A 20,151-nucleotide genomic window follows, 5' to 3' on the forward strand; every position below is an offset into this window, starting at 1 on the left:
AGTATTCTCGCCGTGCGTATTTCGGTTCGCGCGACTTGTTTGCTCGAGTCAGTCGTCAGCTCAGTCGTATCGCTAGAAACTCGAAATGACGAAGTTGTTCCTCCACTGAAGTCGGTGCCTCGGAGAAACCCGCCGATAAGATCTTATCAGTTCGCGCGCGTTTGCGGGTATCTAAGTATAGTATATATTAGCGTGGAACGCAACCTTGTAGATACTTGAATGGATATATATTAACTTATAGAAAAGCTGGCAAGTTGGCGAGTCTAGGAAAAATAATATTTAAAAATATTTAAAATATAAGAGAGCAAAAGGTGTATGCATCTAAATGTGCAACGAGGTATCCACCGTGCTTAGTCGCCCCCGGATCATTTTTATAGATTGCGGAGATATATTAGATCTCAAGGGTCTTATCTCTTTGTATGATACTCTAATTCATGGTATATGCTACATATATCAAAGAATCTACATAGAAGAGTCGCTGTACACATTTCCAGCCTTTTTAACCGCCTATAACACAGAACACGATATGAGAACACATCTAACAAGACCTCCAAAGGACCTTCAAAAGACTACCAAAAAGACTACTAAGAATCACATCTAAAAAGACCTCCAAATGACCTTCAATAACAAAAGATGTGACAAGGCTGCATATGCGGCCGACTATTCTTGCATATAGGTATCTAAACAGGTGAATACTCACGTTTATGGATTGTTTATCTATTTGAACCTAGCCCAGGCGTGTTTGCGATAGCTCAGATGATGTCTCACAAAACAATGTCATGCAGGCAGTCTTACATGAGGACTATTGTGTCAAATCCTGGCATTATTTTCAACGCTATGGGATTTTGGAGTCCTCGAAGCCGACTACTGGTTATCCCTACCCCAGCTTGGTTAGGATTTATACCTTGTGACATACTAGAGTCACATGTCGCTACTAGCTAGCTGTAATACAAAAACTTAGGTGATAAAGGTATCATGGAATTAAGTCTCGTCAATATGCTACATGAGGCAGATCGCCCAATCAATGCGCCACAGCCAAAGGCAACCCCAACGGCCAGAGAATGTCTATATACAACACGGAAATCCCCCAAATCATGAGCATGTCCAGCAAAGGACTACTGTGTAATGTCACAGGAAAAAAAAAGGCATAGTCGAAATCGTGAACAGTAATTGGGAACCGTTTCCCTAAGGACGGGACCCAAGAAATACCCCGAGAAGACAACGCCGCAGAAGATGGCTGCAAATTAAATGAAAAAGAAGTAAGAGAAGATTGTAAAAAAGTGCAAAAATGCAAAAATGCAAAAGGTAGTATAACACAATCTGACCTTAGCACCAGGTGAAAACAGGGTTTTTGCTCTTGACTGCTTCCAGGCGCTCGACAATCACCTTGCGCTGATTGCCTTCCATGCCCTCTGCAACTGCATAGCCAAGGTCACCTTCGAGATCATCGCTGCCAAAAGTGTTAACATGAGGAACGCGGAAGGGCGTGGCCCCGCCGTTTTTGCGATACTTCTGCTGGCGGGGAGGAAGTGAAGGCCATCCATCTAGAGAACCTCCGGTGTTTCGGCCACCGAAGTCATTTATAGTCGCAGGGCTACTGACAGAACCATCAGCACGTCCGCTGTCAACGTCAGTCCGACCGCGGGTGAGTTCGAACCGGTTTGGGTTGGGAAGGTCGCTTGGCGACGAATTCAGTCCCAATAAATCGTGTTCGGGAATTGGTTGGGAAGATGCGGATGCACCAATATCCATCTCTTCTTCATCAGGGTCGTAATTCATAGATTGGTTCCTTTGCCTGTCTGTGGAAGGCGCGCGCATCGGAATAGCAACAGGGACGTCAACCAAGTCATCCCATACACAGACTCGGGTCCGTCGAGTCAGCTCAAGCGGGCCATGATCCGGTTGCTTCAATGTTTCCACCACATTCCAGGCTTGACCTTTCATGACAGCAATCTGTCGAGCGAACATGCTCTCTTTGAAATCATCATCTTGAGCAAAGACACCACGCAAGGCCATCTGTGTACCACTCCACCAGGCTGTGGATGTCAGTAATGGAAGGAAATGGTCACGTGTTCTCTGCGAGAAGGGTTGCCCGATCAAGGAAACAGGTAGGAAAAGCCAACCGAAGGGGAAACTGCGCCACTACAAAAGTTGTTAGTGTTGGAAAGTAACAATTACACGTGAATTCGAAAACTTACAGCGTCTGGATGTTTCCATGGCCAGGACAGACTGTTGTCAATGGCACCAAGCTGGACAGAAGCTGACTGTTCCGATGAGGCTAGTGGGGTCCCCGTGCGACTGATAGCCATCATTGTTTCATGCCGTTTATAGGGGTGGAAGGAGGGATTGGGGGTGCCATTCGAGTTCACGGAAACAGGACGAGCTGGGGGCGTGAGCTCGTCTTCGTCGTGCTTAGGCTGTGGCCCAGTTTGTTTTGGGGGCTCCGCCACGATAGAAACTTGCTCTGTTCCCCAGTCAATCTTGACCATCCAGTTGTCCAGACCTCGATCGGTGTTTCGCATGATATAATCCAGAATCACAAGTTTCTCCAACTCTTCGCGGAAGGATTGCTTGAGATTCTCGGTCCAATAGAATCGGCGCTCAGTACTTTCGTCGCGCGAACCGGCGGGCGAGGGCACATAGCCCGGATCTTCGTCATCCTCATCGTCTGACTGTGCCCCGGAAGGACGACAGGCCTCGTTCCATGGCCGCTTCTTGCGCTTCGGGGCATCCTGGGTGCGGAATCCAGTATTCGCCTGGTCAGGCCAGGGATGTTCTCGGAGGAAAATGTTGGCGTCCTTGAATCCCTTGAGGAAGACTTGGAAACTACCAGCCTTAGGAGGCAGAACTTTTTTGCCTTTCCATGCCCTTCTCCTATCCCAGAAATCGTAGAAGAACGATCTCGAAGACAGTCGTACAATCCCGGTGTAGGGGACAAGGTTCGTGCGTAGGCGGGCGTCGAGAACGTATGCAGCGGCTTCGGAGACGTAGGAGAGATTAGGAATGAGACACGCCCGGCCGAAAAAGCAGGGAAACAAGTTGCGGTGAATCCACTTGGTCCATTTGGGATTTCGTGACGCGTACGGCTCTTCGTCCTTTGGCTTGAACACACCCACCACTTTCCCTTCAGGGTTTCGAGCAAAATAGCTGCCCGAACTTCCTTGTGAGATCATCCGAGGATGTACATCCATTTCAATTGCAAGACGCACGCTTTCGATAATCTCCTCGTACTCGGCGTGGGCCCGCCGTTGTTGGGCCTCAAACTCATCTGACTCGAGAACTTCGGCGCTCACAGGGGTAACTCCGGGAGGTGCCTGGAAGACTGAATGATAAATCTCCAGTTTCTCCTCCTCATAGCTTTTGCCCTTGACACGGTTGATCTTGAATTTGGAGGCAATCTCGTCCGCCCATTTTTCGAGACGCGCATTGATGGCTTTGATATCCACCCCGGAGTTCCGACGACCTCGAGGATGCTGGAAACCACTGTGTCTGCGTCGATGGCCGGGGGGAGTGTGGAGACCGGACGCCTGCATCTGGGCTCTGGAGGAGATGGGGGCGTATCGGGGAGCGGAGGTGGACGCTGTTGATAATGCGCCGATGTCTTCGTCTTCTGATTCATCATGAAGGTAACCTCGTTCCTCTTCAGCCTGGGCGAGCCGGGCATATCCCGAGGTGGCAGGACGAGTCTTCGGCATTGTGATTGAGGGTGGTTCGATCTATGGGGAGATGAAAACGGGCAAAATAAGCCGTAGGGAAATGAGAGAAAGGCCGGCAAAAGAACGAAAGGACACCAAAACAGGTTAATCCATCACAGAGAAGACAAGAGAATGAAAAGACCGCTGGTGGATAGGATAGAGAGTTGATAGAGTGAAGGCAGTTGAAATAAGTGTCACCTATGTCCGGACGCCCAAGGGGGCGTCCCGAAAGTATAGTTACAGATAATTTACATGGGCGGTGTTGTAATTAGGGGCAGAATGCAGTAAATTGTGTGACGCGGGCAGATCCACCTTGTTAATGACCGTTATACAATTACGCACCGCCACACTCTTGTCTCCACCCCCCTGATCGAAAGGGGTCTCGATGGATGGATGCATCGAGTGCTGTGTGTTCAGAGCCCTGAAACATGGCTAGAACCGCAATTGGTCTCCATATAAAACCCCTCCATGACGATTTGGGATATTCAGGGGATGGCAACTCCATACTGTTGTATCAATGTTGGTGAATTCGCCACGCTGGCAAATATCCGCTCCGGTGCAGGAAATTTTATACAGCTGTTGTACGCATAAAACTCCTTCTTGGAGTCCACGGGTTGATCACCCATAGGCAAATCAGATAGCGCAAAATGGATTTGATTGTCGGGCTTCCTGGTATCAAGAGGCTGGTCTAGAATGAAGAGGCAGAACAGAGTAGGTTAATTGAATTGACCCCTGACATATATTGTATGCTGTATTAAATAATGGTTGATACTGGGGCAATCGTTATCCCGATTGTTATTATCGCGTCTTATCGTCCCTCTCAATTCTGCATCTTCTTTCAACCCCTACCCTCACCTATCTTCGGCCATCATGTCGTTAATTTAAAACTTCGTTCTTTTTCGGTCTTGGTAACTTCTTCAGACACAATAATTGTCGGGAAGTCTAATACTCTCTCTCCTCTACGGTATCGAGAATCATTGCTCGCAACTCTACATCGCATTGATCACTGAGAAATTGGCTTTGATATAGACCCATTGACTCCGAGTCCTGCTCCGAGTTCGTTGTTCCCAATCACATCCGTCGCGCGACTCGCTTGATACATACCGTTTCCCCTTCAATTCGGTCTAAGGCCGGATTTCAATTGACACCTACGTCTCCCCTCCACCGTGGCTTCCACCCTCTATCGGGCGTCGCCCATCGACCCGGCTCTCAAATCTGGTTCTCTTCCTGAGCGTGAGTTCCCTTACGACTTGTCCGCCGAGAATCCTTCCGCCCGTCACGCGTCCAACGGATCCATACCGTTTTCTACGACACTACCGGATATCAAGAGCGTGACCAAATTCGGCTCAGGCGAGAGCGACGGATATCCAGGCTCTTCTGTTAGCACATCGCTTCCTGGACTCGCAGCTCTGGCATCGGTCGCTTCAGCACCTACATCTAATCTTCGGTGTGTTGATACCCCATACAGATTCTAAATGGAAACCATTCGTGGACCTTTGGACGATCTATCTTGTTTGCGTAATCTTCAATCGGGCCATGGAGAGCAGTAATCCGGCCCCTCATAAGAATTTGAATCAATGGCTAATCCATACATTTTAACTCCTTTTTTCTAGTTCATCCAGTGATGCGAGTATGAATATGGCAAATATGACATACGCTACATCATCACCGGCAGCTACGACAGGAGGACAAGGGAGTGGACCTGTAAGTGTGAAATATGGCCCTTATATCAAGAAACTGTTATCGTGCGAGGCCTTATCTCTTGGGAGTTATCAAAAGTCTTGGCGCCACTCGATCCGTGCACCCGCTTTTTCCCTTTCCTTATCGACTCGAATCTCTCACAATCTTATCATCCTCTTCCTCTTCCCAACTTCTATACCCTCATAATGGCGACCACATTGACTAACGACAAGCAACCTCAATTACAGCCCGTTTGCCAAAATTGCGGTACCTCCACCACCCCTCTGTGGCGTAGGGACGAACTCGGTTCAGTCCTCTGCAATGCCTGTGGACTCTTCTTGAAACTGCATGGCCGATCTCGTCCGATAAGCTTGAAAACGGATGTGATTAAAAGTCGCAATCGCGTGAAGACCGGCCAGGGCCCTAAGCGCAAGGTGAGTTCGCGATTAAAAAATTTTCCTCCACCAGTCCCCCTGCCTCCAAGTTCCACCTTTCTTAGATAAGAATATGCGCTAATCGAGATTGTGATTCCGTAGTCTGGCGGCCCTGTCGATACCAATGGCATCCAATCGCGATCTGAGGCGGGGACCCCTCCCCTCGGCTCGCATGGATACAGTCGCGCGACGCGCAAGATGTCCTCGGGTCATTCGGATCGCTCCAACTCCCCCGTTTCCCGGACCGAGACACCTGGCTTTGGCTCGATGCACGCGCACAACTCGAATATCGCGCCGCAGCACATGTTCGACAGTGTTACCCTGGGCGACAGCATGACCTCTTCCAGCGGCCTTCCCTCCCGCCAGATGCGCCAACCCTCTCCCTCGGCAGTCGACCGCCAACTCGATTCCCCCCACACTTTCGAAAGCCTCCTGGCCCTCAATACATCCCTGAAGACACGCGTTAGTGAACTTGAGTTCGTCAACGAGCTCTTCCGTGGTCGTGTCACGGAACTCGAACAGAGTGATGCCAGCGCCCGTCGATCGGAGATGATTGTACGAGACTCCGAGGTTCGTCTGAGACGGTCCCTCGAGGATTCCCAGCGCCGCGAGGAGGATCTCAAGCGTCGTGTTAGCGACCTTGAACGTCAGCTTGGTTCCAACAGCACTGGCGACGCCGAGTCCGGCGAACCAGTCGCAAAAAAGATCCGGCTGTCGGATGTTGTGGAATCTGGTGAGGATGTGCTGGTCAAATCTCCCAAGAGCGTTTAGGCCTTGCGGTACCCTGCTATTTCCGGCCCTTTCTCAACTGCTTATTTCACTCCATCATCGGTCCACGGGTAGTACAAGCTTTCGACCTATATTAAGCTTGCTACTCTGCTCCCAACCTCTGATATTCTTGATACCCTTCATGGCTCCTTCGTCATCACTGACTGGAACTTTAACCCCCAAAAAAAGCCACATACTATTGAACGGTCTCAATTTCCAATTTCCCTTACTTTCTTAACTGCGGACGTTTCCTCAAACGTCTTGTTTTAATTTGCTTTTCCTTGCGCTGTGCTGCTGTACGAACTCCTTCACTATGCTTCTAATACAATACTTGGCCCCCATCCTTCTCTTCTTCCAGAATTCAAGTCTCCGGAATATCAATGGATCGGTGGTCCAACTGGGAAATGCCCTGTCATCTGGGCGTTTTGCCTAGGATGTCTCTCTCAGTGTGCTAGGTGGTGCTTGCAATCATTATTATTTCAGTTTGCTGCTTTTACAAAGCAATGCAACCGTTTTTGATTGTTCAGCCCAGCTTGCCAGGTCTGCGGGCTGGGTTTTCTGTCTTTGATTGATTTAAACGAACGTTCTCGCTTTCTATGTTGCGATATGTACATGTATGCTAGGAGGAAAATGAAAGTGTCATACAAATCTTCGACTCGTATCAATCTTGAGATCTCGTTTGAACATAGTGTAGATGTGGTGGCAAGGTACATGTATGCAATTGAGAATGAATATTGAAGGACATCCTCCACTTACATTAAGACCGAAGCTGATAACTACTTAGATGGTTTGAAGAACACAGCATGATCTTCAAATGTACAGTAATGAAATTGACCAGATTCTGGCCCAGGGAAAGCTAGGATAAACCAAAGAAAGAAAGCCAGACGTGAAGTACTAAGTCTATAGAGAAAACAGTGCATCATGGGTATACCGAGTGAGGACACCAGCCAAATAATATCCCTCATAAAATGTTCTCTATGAGAAGTCATAACAAATCGCAAAAAGATCTAGGTAAATGTGCAAGCAAGAAAGCAATTCAAAAGCTCATGCTTGCCACGTAGGTCATGCTGCACCTAGATAATCCAAATTGACGGGGAAAATATCATCAAACTCACGCGAGTCGGTGGTCAAGTTTCTTGCTCATAGCGTTATTGATGTTCTTCTCGCGGATAATGGTCCACAGACAAACAGCGATGCCAAACAACCCGGAAACAAAAGTCATGAAATAGGCCGAGCGGTAGCAGCCCAGTCCATCGGGACACTCGCGGTCGCCATCGTGGCCGACAACAGAGTGTCTGTCGTAGATGCTACCGTATAGCAAATTAAAAACATTACCACTGAACACTGGGGCTAGCGTCATGACGCCCCAATTTTGGGACAGGCCGCCAATACCGAAAGTGTGTGCCGTTAGGGAAGGGAAGACGCCGAACAGGAAGCCGTAAGCAATTCCGGTAAAACCGGAGACAACGACCAGGCTGTTCGGGTTGGAAATGGTGGTGCCAGCTAGTTGGGTCAGGGTGAATACCACCGCCGAGAAGAATAAACACCAGATGCGGGACATGCCGAGCTTCTTGACTAGCAAGTCAGAGCCGATACCGCTGAATAGACGGCCGAGGAAATTGCCAAAGGAAAGAATGGAGACATGCATGACCTGGCGGTGTTGGATGAACAGGTCTGTTGCGCTGTCGTCGTAGTATAGCCACAGGGCCTTCACGCTGTTGCCGATGTTGTTGATGGTCATCAGACCGATACCGGACAAGAGTGCCATGGTCAAGAAGAGCTGCCAGAACTCGACTTTGCGGAGCATGGCAAGACCTCTGATGTCATTTTGGTGTGCCTCGATGGCCACTTCATCCAGGAAATCATCGTCAAGTGTATCGAAAGAGGGACGTGGGTGGTCGTGCTTGGATACCAAGGTGGAAGTCTCGTCGTCATTGGCGAATGCTCTTCCTTGGGAGTTCGATGCGACCGAGTGCGACCGCGCATGCGCGGGGTATTGTTCGCGATCAAAAGCGGTAGAGCCATGTATATCGGAGTCTTCTGGCACAGATCGAAGGTCGCTGGGGTTGTGTTCGTGTGCGTTGTGTGGGATGGACGAGTACGGCTCGCCGGGGAGAATTCGAAGGAATGGAATTGAGGCAAAGGACAGAATCGAGGTTCCGAGGGCTAGAAGCAAGAGAAAGCGGCCGGTATCGTCCTTGAAAACGAGGGTTGACAGATTGGACCAGAATAGCGCGCTCAGTCCAAAAGCGGCCATCGGGAAAGCGGTTGCCGTGCCGCGGTGTTCGGGGAAATTGGCTGCCGCTGGAATCATTGTGTTAACTCTATCAAGCAGAGTCCTTGGTGTGAGTATGTAACATACCTGTTTTAATGGCACCGCCAAAGGCAGCGCAACCGCCCATTCCAGTAAGGAAAGTGAATACGCAGAGGAAGACAACCGGCATCGATCCCCGCCCATTATCATATGCTATAAAACATTAGAGCTGCTCAATTTTGGCACGCTAATATCAAGACATACCCAGATAGATTGGAAAGTAGCCCAGGCCCAGGCAAATAGAGCCGATAAGCGCAACAAGTCGTGGACCGCGGGAATCTGTCAATAATCCCATTGGAATCCCCATAGCATACATCCCCAGGTTCCCCGCGACACCCTAAGAGCTTGTTAAGACCCGCTTCCCGGCACCAGACACAGGACAACTCACAATAAAGTTGCTCTCGGTCGAAGAGAGCTTCATTCGCTGTGCGAATTGCGGCGCCCAGGCGGAGTATGCATACTGACACAAGTTGAGCTTAATGATCCTGAATGTGGCTTAGATCGGAAATATCACGTACATTGGTTCCGCATGACAGGGCGACCAGCGTCCCCGCAATGACGGAAATAATCCGGGCAGTTCGGTGGAGAGACTCGGACATTATGTCGTTCCTCTGCGAGTCGTTTTGGCTGATAGTTATCTTATGCGATACGAGTTGTTTAGCGGCGGGAGCGGTTGATTAGGCCCTAGACAGATGTGCGGCCGGTACTGATAGAAACATCGGACCCGAAATGAAAGACGAAAATAGTGAAAAGAGCGACTGGGATTATATAGGAGGAATTGAGGGAAAAAGGCCACTGGGGGAGTTTTCAGGAGCGTACACTTAGGTAAGGACTTGGAGATGATCCCGGGGGGCCGCGTGGTCGTAACAACCGTCAAGCAAAGCGCCAAGGAAAGTTTGCTCCACGTCAACTGATATACAAATACGATGGAGAAGTGAATTGATTTATAACGAGGAAGTTGTGAAGGGAAACGGAAAAAAAGGAGAGAGAGGAATGTAGTGGATATACCCACGTTGCATCCCTGATAACACACACATCAAGATTATGCAAAGCCGTCAAATCCTCCGGGATTGCGCGAATCGGGACTCGTCATAGTTCGATTACACGGCCAAATGCGTTTCCAAGGTTTCTCCACACGCGATAAGGCGTTAAATGTTGAGATTGGATGCCTTAAAAGACCTCGTTAATGCCTGGTTTTTACGACAACACTATGATTTTACCGGTTAAAACAACATCAACACGGTTTCTATTTGTCATCTGCCCTGCTGTCCATAAAAGTATATTATACATTCAGGCAGGGTTTGGAGCTTTGTAATATCACCTACACCGTCAATTCCCGCCAAGTTCAATTGAGCAGAGAGAATAGTTCGTGAGAGGAAACCCGTTACTTCGCATATATACGACATCCTATCCTCAATATACACATATTCTCTATATTGTCTTGAGATAAGCGTATCACTTTTCTTTCATCGTAGATGATCTCGTCAGCACCTAGAAACCCGACTCGAATATAATATATTAAGTAAATCACTACCTTTGTATAGTTCCTTCAGTGCTATGAAAAAGAATCATGGTGGGGGTGGAGAGGCTAATCCCAAATGGGAAGGCCAAAAGAGACTCGACACGTGATATCTATTTGGAGATATTATGTAACACTCATGACGGAGGCGGCCTCAGATGATCTTCAATTCTGATCACTTGCCTCTCTCCACACTCTCATCGATTCTGGATCTAGACTCACTTCCAAGGTTTTATATTAGAACCAGAACAGTGGGCTTTACGATATCTGCACTCCCAAGATGGGTGCCCTCCTTTCCATTCCGCTCATGGCCGTGCCAAGTGTTGGTACAGTACGTTGTCGTCTACCAATCTCCAGTTCACGCTCGTTACACAGTTGGCTAACTTGATTCGCCTCCCCAACAGCTATTGACAGTCGCAACATCATGCTGTGGAGCAGCGACATGTTCTGCGGTCTGCAGCGCCTGCGGAAAGTTTCAAAACAGGTACCACTTATCAGCTGCCTAGTGCGGAGAACCTCGGACTAACAAAGACAACAGTATGGCGACGAGAATAGCCTATGCCTTCATCCTTTTGATCAATTCCATAATCTCCTGGATTATGCTCACACCATGGGCTCTAAAAAAGTTGCAAAATTTGACCCTAGATTACATGGAGATTCGATGCGACGGGAAGGAATGTCACGGCTGGGTCGCGGTCCATCGTATCAACTTTGCCCTCGGTCTCTTCCATTTGATCCTCGCCCTTTTGCTTCTCGGGGTTAAAAGCTCGAAAGATACTCGCGCCGCTCTCCAGAATGGATTTTGGGGTCCGAAAGTCATCCTCTGGGTGGCCTTTGTCGTCATGTCCTTCTTTATCCCCGAACCCTTCTTCTTCGTCTATGGCAATTATATCGCATTCTTCTGCGCCATGCTCTTTCTGCTTTTGGGTTTGATCCTTTTGGTGGACCTTGCGCACTCGTGGGCGGAGCTATGTCTGCAGAAGATCGAAGACAGCGACTCTCGTGTATGGCGCGGTCTGCTTATTGGTTCGACCCTCGGCATGTACTTGGCATCTTTCGCCATGACCATCCTGATGTACATCTTTTTCGCGAAAAGCGGCTGCTCTATGAACCAGGCTGCTATCACCGTATGTATCCCCCATACCACGAATCTTGTTGCCCAACTGACTCGTCACAGATTAACCTGGTCGTGTTTTTGATCATCTCTTTCGTTTCTGTTCAACCGGCAGTGCAAGAATCGAACTCTCGCGCAGGGCTGGCTCAAGCTGCAATGGTCACTGTCTACTGCACCTACCTCACCATGTCTGCCGTTTCAATGGAACCTGATGACAATAATTGCAACCCCCTCATTCGGTCCCGCGGACGCAGGACTGCCACTATCATTATCGGTGCGATTGTCACTATGCTGACCATCGCATACACCACCACACGCGCTGCCACCCAAGGAATTGCCTTGGGGTCGAAGGGCGGTCACAACTATATCCAGCTGGGTACAGATGACAACGAGCACGGTTTGGTGACTCAGCAACCAAACGTCCGTCGGGAGATGCGCGCTGAAGCTCTCCGGGCTGCTGTCGAGAGCGGCAGTCTTCCTGCCAGTGCCCTGGATGATAGTGATGACGAGGATGACTACGACACCGCGAAGGACGACGAGCGTGGCTCAACCCAATATAATTACTCGCTCTTCCACATCATCTTCTTCCTCGCCACGACATGGGTGGCCACTTTGTTAGTCCAGGGACTGACGCTGGAGACCACGACAGATTTCGCACCGGTGGGCCGCACATACTGGGCCAGCTGGGTGAAGATTGTCAGCGCTTGGATTTGCTATGCTATCTATCTATGGACTCTGGTCGCGCCTGTTATGCTACCGGATCGCTTTGGTGTTTATTAGTTTTTTTTTCTTGGGATTGATTTTGCGCGTTAACAGCGATAGGTTGCTCCTGATTGTCGTTTTGATTTATATCTGTAATTGCAGTGTTGAACAATTAAATAAACATATCCACATTCTTGTAGTGCAAATAAAGCCTTGGATAAAATAGAATAAGGGCTCATCGAATGTATAGAGCTGTCATATCCAACCGGCCCGGTCTTGGCAAACCCACGCGTTAAGTGAGACGCGTGCCGATTTGTCTTCCGCAGACATCATGGGATGAAGATGGCGACAATCCAAGCCATCGAGGCCCGCTCTGTATGATATCCGATGTCTACCCACGAAGTCTTGATCTGACCAGTGCATTAATCAGGTACACCAAATCCAATCGGGTCAAGTCATCGTTGACTTGTGCTCCGTCGCTAAAGAGCTTGTTGAAAACAGTCTGGATGCCTGTGCAACGACGATCGGTGGGTGAATAACTTTCTGGGTATGGTTGGTGACATATTTTCTGATGATTTCGTGGGTTTCAGAGGTTCGATTTAAAAATAATGGACTGGACCTGATTGAAGTCCAAGATAACGGCGGCGGGATATCGCCGGAGAACTATGAGAACGTCGGTGAGTTGATCCTTCTCCCTTGGTACATTGCGCTCAAACTGATTTTCTCTTTTTCTCAGCATTGAAACACTATACTTCCAAATTATCGTCATACGATGACCTCTCGAGCCTGCACACCTTCGGTTTCCGCGGCGAGGCGATATCCTCACTCTGCGCGTTGGCCGACTTCCACATCGTCACAGCACAAGAAAAGCAGGTTCCTCGCGCGAATCGACTCGATTTTGAACAATCCGGGAAACTCAGAAAGATACAGATCGTTGCTGGGCAGAAAGGAACGACCGCATCGGTAGAAGGCATTTTCAAGCGGCTTCCAGTACGTCGACGAGAATTGGAGAAGAACATCAAGCGGGAATATGGGAAGGTTCTGAATCTGCTGCATGCCTATGCATGCATTAGCACTGGAGTCCGATTCAGCGTCAGAAACACAGTGGGCAAGACACGGAACGTGGTAATCTTTTCTACAAATGGAAATAAGACAACCAAGGAGAATATTGCCAATGTCTATGGCGCGAAGACACTATCCGCTCTGATATCCCTTGATCTAGATCTGGAGTTTGAGCCTGCCGCGGCTTCGAAACGGGCTGGCGATGATCAACTGAGTAAAATTCAGGTGCGAGGCCATATCTCACGTCCTGTATTCGGCGAGGGCCGTCAGACTCCGGATCGTCAGATGTTCTTTGTCAACTCGCGGCCATGTGGCCTACCGCAGATTCAGAAGGCGTTTAATGAGGTTTACAAGTCGTTCAACGTCTCGCAGTCGGCGTTTATCTTTGCGGACTTTCAGATGGATACAAACGCTTACGATGTCAATGTTTCGCCTGATAAGCGCCAGATTCTACTTCATGATGCGGGGGCTATGATTGAATCTCTCAAAGTTTCTCTTTCGCAGCTCTTCGAGGATGCGGATCAAACTGTGCCGCAGTCATCGGTTAAATCAAAGCCTTTGCCAAAGCAGCAACCACTAGCATCGCTTCCAGGGTTCGTCACTGCTCGAGAGCTGAGCGAAAGCAGTGGGCTTAGAAGTCCAAGCCAAGATCGGACGAAAGAAAGCTTAGTAGAGACCCCGGGGACGAGTCAACAGAGTGCAATTCAGCGTTTCGCGAGCTCACAAGCGAGCGTGGGAAGTGTGCAAGCTACGCCATCTCCCGCTCGATCGATGAGAACACCCCGCGCTGCAACCAGTCGCTCTGCGATGTCGACGCCAGCTCCAACTGAGGTAGAAACGCCTGCTGAGGCAATCTCCGACGATGAGCTTTTTGTGCGACAAACTTCCCAGGAGGGGCCCGAGTCAACCTCTATCTCCCACGAACCCTCGTCCCATCCATCAGCTCCTGACGAGACTCCATCTCGCGTTCGTGGAGACCTAGAAGAAATCCCTAGCATTGTCCAAAATGCCTTCGATAGAATGCGTCCGCGGCGCGAACCCGCCGAACTAGCCACCATCACTATTGGTAACCGAACTATAACTTCCATGGTCGGTAGTGGTCCCCCACGAAAACGAGTCCCGGAAGATCCACCTCTAATGGGGGAGCCGCCTCGGCGAAAGAGACGGATACACACACCATCACGGCCTAACATATTTGGTCAACATATGAAATCTTTTGCGGCACCTGGATCGCAGCTGGATGATAAAGAAGACGAAGAGACTTCTGCTAGTGAGGATGACCAGGTTGAAGAGGATCAAGATGACATTTCAAGCGAAATCGAGGATACACAAGGCACTGAGCAAGAGCCCGAAGATGAGGGCTCTCCTCCGCCCGAGGATGCCGAGTATGCTCCGGACCAAGGTGGGGCTCAATCAGAAACCGGAAACACCGAGGTACCTGCCGCAGATGAGAATCTCGACGAAGCTCAGAAGAAGGCGCAGGAAGAAGCTATAGTTCAACGGCTCATCGACGAAGCCGAGGAGACTGCTGTGCTTCCCCAGGAAAACAATGCGAATCGTGCAAAGAAGATGAGCAAGGGCGCTGCGCATCGCGAGGCGACTACACAACTTATCGGCAAGGTAGATGGGTCTATTTCACGTATCCAGTCTCAACTCATCGCATTGCAAAAGACCATGCAAGCGGGGACCAAGAAAACGCAAGATGAAGCCACTGACCTTGGGGAGAAAACCGCCGAGGACAAGCTTTCCTTGACTGTAAGCAAGAACGATTTCGCCCAGATGCGTATCATCGGCCAGTTCAACTTGGGCTTCATCATTGCAGTCCGTCCAGGAGAAGACCACGATGAGCTTTTCATCATCGACCAGCATGCTTCTGATGAGAAATTCAACTTCGAGCGCCTGCAAGCTGAAACCGTGGTGCAAAACCAGCGACTCGTCCGTCCGCAACGCCTTGATCTCACTGCCGTTGAAGAAGAGGTTGTCCTTGAGAACCGCGCCGCTCTTGAGAAAAACGGTTTCCTCGTGACTGTCGACGAAAGCGGCGATGAGCCTATCGGTCGTCGATGTCAACTAGTCTCATTACCCCTGAGCAAGGAGGTGGTATTCGGCGTAAGAGATCTGGAGGAATTGATTGTGCTGCTGTCGGAGTCAATTTCAACCTCGGATGGACTATCAGTACCACGGCCAGGCAAAGTGCGCAAAATGTTTGCTATGCGCGCTTGTCGCTCAAGTATCATGGTCGGGAAGACCTTGACAAGCCGTCAGATGGAACGAGTCGTTCAGAACATGGGTACTATCGATAAACCGTGGAACTGTCCCCATGGTCGGCCGACGATGCGACACTTGATGAGTTTGGGCCAATGGGATGAATGGAATGAATTTCAGGAAACCGAAAGACTCGACCCTTGGAAACAATACTTGGAAGGAGATGAAGATGATGAAGAGGAGGAAGAATAAGAAGACGAGGAGTAGTTCACAACGATACCCTGTGCGTGATATATATGTAAAACAAATCAAATGAATAAAGACATGAACCCCATCACCACCATTTCAACCACCCTTTCGCCGACTGATCCACTTTCTTCCCATTAGCATCAACATCAACATATCCATTTTGCCCATTTACAGTGCCATTCTCAAAAGCCCCATTCAGATCCGTATCACTATCCCTCTGGTCATCACCATCCTCACTCCCATGTTCCCCATGACCGTTCTCAACAACATCCATCATATCCTCCAAGGCCAGCAAATCACGCTCAATCATCTCTGCCCAATTTTGCACATCCCCGATCTCCTTTAACCCCTCGCGCGTCTCATCCGCGAATCCAACCCACTGCTGATTCTGTCGTGCTAGTCGCTGTGTATTCTCTGCTAGCTCGGCTTCTTGTCTTTCCAGCGCTGCTGCGTTGGATTGGATGTTTGCTGCGCGGTCGCGAAGCGGCGCTTCGAGGTTTGTTCCAACTGAGTGGAGTGTTGCGGTAAAGGCTGCCAGGGCTTCTTTTTGTTGTTGGTCATCTGTTGTGTTCGCTGGGTCTGCGGTTGGGTTTGGGTTTGGGTTCGCTTGCCGGGTGGGGTCCATGGTTGTTTATTTGGGATTTTGCAGGTGGTTTTGTTGACTATGATCTTGAGAGATGATGTAGATATGTAGTTCGTTAGGGTTCTCTAGTTCTCTTTGTATTTTGTGTTTTGGATATCTGGATCTGGTTACTGATATACGAAAGCTGTAAAAGATCGACCCCACCTGGCACATGTCATCTCTGCTGGCATCTGTTCCCCGCCCTAAGTCATGGAGATTTGTCGATCAATGTCTTTATTTTGAAGACTGGAGCTTTTCGCCTCTTTGTTTTTCTTGGCTTGTGAGGAGGTATATATTTGATTTGTTTCTCGGATATCGGTATGCTGGGCTTAATCACGCAAATTGATTGAAATATATGTTCCCGTTGTATATAGTTCTACCAAGTCCAGATTTATACCTCCATTCCTTTTCTGGGCTAAGAGACTTGCTAGGCCTAAGCTTTAGATACCCCCCGATCAGATTTAAAAACAGCCCAAGAGGAAGGGAAAGTATGCCTTGGCCTAAATAGCTGGGAAATTGCATTCCAGATTACATATAGCGCGCATAGCATAGAAGACAGATCACAGAGTCTATTTAATGTCCCTCTTTACGTTCCATAGGTATCTCTACTAGAATTATCGTTAATCTCTTTATCGTTAATCTCTAAGCGCCTCTCTATTTGAAGCGCTTTATCGTGACTACCCGTCGCCTACGCTTCTCTCTATAAGACGTCAACCAGCTAGGCCACTCACCTACAATACCCCGCATCTCAATTCGCTATCCACAGACCACGCTGTTAGTACTCCTCACAGCTAACTGCAACAACAACAGAATATGCCCCCAGAGCTGGTCCTAAATCCCTGCCAGCGAATCCAAATTTGCATTATGGTCAGCCGTACTTAAGTGCGCCATGTCTAGCTTTTAGGGTAACTTGCTATTACAAGTAATATACTATACAGCATCGGAGGAATTTGTATAATAATGTCATATTAGGCCTTGGTAGGTACAAACCAGAACAATAACGCTTAGACACTTATAAATAGTACAAGTTAGCTGCATTCGATTCGTGCCTATTCCGTAGGCAACATCCTTATAAGACATTTGAAGAATGTTGTATTCTCCCTAGCCTGACCTTCAGTATTATAAGTGATACGTTCGAGTGCTAGTCGTCATCTTGGATGCCTTCTGTTTGTTTTAACAACTACCATCAACACTTCGTTTTCTTGGGTAAGGCTGCGCTTCCCTCATCGCGGATGCTTTTTAGGGAGAGCCCTGGAGAGTGTAGAGAATTAGTCAGCCAATTATATCAATGTCGAGAGCCTCAAACTTAACATACAACACAGAGTTTTCTAACGTCGTATGTACCTAACTATGGAGTACGGAGTATATGTAGGAAAGACAATACCTAGGTATGTCCTTACTTGATCTAACCAAAAAGTGACCCACTTATATCAAACGGGTGCCATGGTCTAGTGGTATGACGACACATTGTGGTTGCTTCAAATCTGTGTTAGCCCCGGTTCGATTCCGGGTGGCGCCATTGTTTTTTTCCTTTCTATTTCAATTGGGATTATACTGCAGTAACTTATAATACCACAAATCACTAAATCCTGCTATCCGATAGGTGCCATGGTCTAGTGGTATGACGACACATTGTGGTTACTTTAATTCTGTGTTAGCCCCGGTTCGATTCCGGGTGGCGCCATTCTTTTTTATTTTTTTCTTTCCTACTCTCGCTCATATTATACGGCGAGGCAGGGAAGAAGTTCGATTCGAAGGGGTGCGTGGATTCATGCCCGAGGCCGTAGGAAATATCAGATATTGATGTGACGCCATGGGCATCTCGGCCATGGGTCTATCGGTATACCCCAGGTTCTGCGGCTAAATACCCACCGGCGGTATCCAGTCGTGCGGGGAGTTCCACCATCCTGAAGGCTATTCAGGATGCTGCGATAGTTAGACTCACTTGGACGACGTAGAAGAGATAAAGTGGATGCAACTGGCAATAATTGTTCCGAATCTGAAAGAAGGGCTGCCCTCTGCCCAAGCTACGCGTTGATAGGACCATAAACAAGACAGGAATGGCGGTCAGAAGGTATTTCCAAGATGACCACATGTAAAAAATGGAAATGGCCTGAAGCTCATCTGTTGAGGCAGCCCTGAACAACCCAGTGCAATTTATTAAGCTAGTGGCGGTCTGGCTGAAAATGGTATATTGCACATTACACCGAAGAGAGTGGTAACACTCTCAAGGTTGAGTAATTTCGACAGGCTCGGGCGTCAGGACTGTATTGAGGGGAGCAAAAATCCGACTTTCACCCGAGTGGAAGCCTGCCGCTTTGTTCATGCTTTGTTCATTCTTGGGGGGCGGGGGGCTGGCAAATGGGCAACTGCCAGCCTAGCGCTGGACACTGGATATGGGTCTGAATAACATATAAATAACAGCTCAATGACTTTGAGGGTGTGAGGAAGATCCTGCGGCAGTGCATGGAGCAATACCAGAGTTGGGTTCATCAAGATTATAAAGATCTCGCGTATGAGTACGCCAAGTACTACAATAACATGTCGTATGTGCTGTTGTGGGAAGGCAAAGGCGACCAGCCAGTCGAGTTTGCAACAAAGGCATACCCTACCAGCTTGTTGAGCGGCCGCTCCTAATACCAGAATTTCTCGACTCTACCAGCCAGGCTACGCTCATATACTTTTTCAAAAAGCCGTGACAAGTGATAAGGGGAATGGTTCCAAACATGAAGCCTTATCTCTCCCGAAAAAGCTACTACTTCTCTCAGAACAGGAGTGCGGGAAGGACAATGTCCGTACGCCGGAAGATATGTATAGCTTCGGAATTATACTGGAAGCGGAAAGATAAGGGCATATTGGAGGATTAGTTGATAAAGCAAAATTATGAATTTGTTATCGTCAAACAGGTGCCATGGTCTAGTGGTATGACGACACATTGTGGTTGATTTAATCTGTGTTAGCCCCGGTTCGATTCCGGGTGGCGCCATTCTTTTTTTTCACCTACAACATAGACGACCCTTCAATCTTTCGATTTTCATAGGGGTTTAACCGTTCTAATTCATAATACCATACCTAGCTAATTTCTTACATCTAATAGGTGCCATGGTCTAGTGGTATGACGACACATTGTGGTGTATTGATCTGTGTTAGCCCCGGTTCGATTCCGGGTGGCGCCAATGCTTTTTTTACCTTCAATTTTAGCTCGGGTTAAACTATAATCCATGTGTAAACATAAAAAGTCTCTTGCACTATCAAACGTGCGAGGTTCGGTTGGGGATTCTTAGACGATTGTCGTGTTGTCTGTTGTCGCCTTGCCGGTTTTAGCTGGTAGCGATTCTGATTGTGATGTGGGTCTAACAAGACGTTGGGCTCGAAGGCACTAGTGTCGAGCGCTGAAAGGGTTCCCGCTGGTTGACTTTGTGAACGATGGGTGTCCTGCTGATGCCTTTTACTGCTTCCAACACATCCTAAGAAGACATCTATCCGAGAATAAATCTAAAAAGACCAAAAAGACACGACAAGGTCGCATAAGTGGTCAATCAACTATTGTTATAAAGGGGGTCCCTGTGCCAATCCCCTATACATATAGAAGTCGTCTGTATATATAGTTTAGGCCTTTAATATCCCAACCTTAAGTATATACCAGGTATATACAACATTGTTGTAAATCTCGTTTGCGTATACGTTAATGTGAGCTGTTCTAAAAAGAAGAAGAACATGCATCGAGGGACCTTTCAAGCTGAGCTATCCCGATAGGGTATTAACAACGCCACTGAGTCTTCGAATC

The 20,151-nt window shown here is 48.5% G+C and overlaps 7 protein-coding genes across 7 annotated transcripts; 4 read left to right on the top strand and 3 right to left on the bottom strand.

Moving 5' to 3' along the window:
• Positions 1-1,326: 1,326 nt before the first annotated feature.
• Positions 1,327-3,695, bottom strand: N7516_003735 (1-phosphatidylinositol 4-kinase LSB6; the record flags this gene model as incomplete). Its single annotated transcript, XM_057216455.1, has 2 exons — positions 1,327-2,142; positions 2,199-3,695. The coding sequence occupies 2 exons, from the start codon at positions 3,693-3,695 to the stop codon at positions 1,327-1,329; spliced, it is 2,313 nt and encodes a 770-aa protein (XP_057078338.1).
• Positions 3,696-4,456: 761 nt separating this feature from the next.
• On the top strand, positions 4,457-5,170 carry N7516_003736 (transcriptional regulator family: GATA type zinc finger; the record flags this gene model as incomplete). Its single annotated transcript, XM_057216456.1, has 3 exons — positions 4,457-4,500; positions 4,725-4,884; positions 4,928-5,170. 3 exons carry the CDS (start codon positions 4,457-4,459, stop codon positions 5,168-5,170), a joined length of 447 nt encoding a protein of 148 aa, XP_057078339.1.
• N7516_003737 (putative GATA transcription factor (AreB)) lies at positions 5,171-6,580 on the top strand (the record flags this gene model as incomplete). The annotated part of the gene is made up of 4 exons (XM_057216457.1): positions 5,171-5,241; positions 5,309-5,399; positions 5,465-5,809; positions 5,912-6,580. The coding sequence occupies 4 exons, from the start codon at positions 5,171-5,173 to the stop codon at positions 6,578-6,580; spliced, it is 1,176 nt and encodes a 391-aa protein (XP_057078340.1).
• Positions 6,581-7,688: 1,108 nt separating this feature from the next.
• N7516_003738 (uncharacterized protein) lies at positions 7,689-9,519 on the bottom strand (the record flags this gene model as incomplete). The annotated part of the gene is made up of 5 exons (XM_057216458.1): positions 9,410-9,519; positions 9,280-9,351; positions 9,096-9,228; positions 8,940-9,044; positions 7,689-8,881 (listed from the first exon to the last, which is right to left on the bottom strand). Exons 1-5 carry the CDS (start codon positions 9,488-9,490, stop codon positions 7,689-7,691), a joined length of 1,584 nt encoding a protein of 527 aa, XP_057078341.1. The 5' UTR covers positions 9,491-9,519.
• Positions 9,520-10,690: 1,171 nt separating this feature from the next.
• Positions 10,691-12,304, top strand: N7516_003739 (serine incorporator domain-containing protein; the record flags this gene model as incomplete). The annotated part of the gene is made up of 4 exons (XM_057216459.1): positions 10,691-10,741; positions 10,815-10,894; positions 10,949-11,537; positions 11,588-12,304. 4 exons carry the CDS (start codon positions 10,691-10,693, stop codon positions 12,302-12,304), a joined length of 1,437 nt encoding a protein of 478 aa, XP_057078342.1.
• A 258-nt stretch (positions 12,305-12,562) lies between these two features.
• N7516_003740 (ATP-binding mismatch repair protein PMS1) lies at positions 12,563-15,745 on the top strand (the record flags this gene model as incomplete). The annotated part of the gene is made up of 4 exons (XM_057216460.1): positions 12,563-12,601; positions 12,657-12,753; positions 12,817-12,903; positions 12,963-15,745. 4 exons carry the CDS (start codon positions 12,563-12,565, stop codon positions 15,743-15,745), a joined length of 3,006 nt encoding a protein of 1,001 aa, XP_057078343.1.
• An 82-nt stretch (positions 15,746-15,827) lies between these two features.
• Positions 15,828-16,367, bottom strand: N7516_003741 (uncharacterized protein; the record flags this gene model as incomplete). The annotated part of the gene is made up of 1 exon (XM_057216461.1): positions 15,828-16,367. The coding sequence occupies one exon, from the start codon at positions 16,365-16,367 to the stop codon at positions 15,828-15,830; it is 540 nt and encodes a 179-aa protein (XP_057078344.1).
• Positions 16,368-20,151: the final 3,784 nt, after the last annotated feature.

Source organism: Penicillium verrucosum (assembly GCF_028828655.1).
Source record: "Penicillium verrucosum strain IBT 35672 chromosome Unknown utg000001l_segment0_segment0, whole genome shotgun sequence".
In the NCBI taxonomy this organism is placed as follows: domain Eukaryota; kingdom Fungi; phylum Ascomycota; class Eurotiomycetes; order Eurotiales; family Aspergillaceae; genus Penicillium; species Penicillium verrucosum.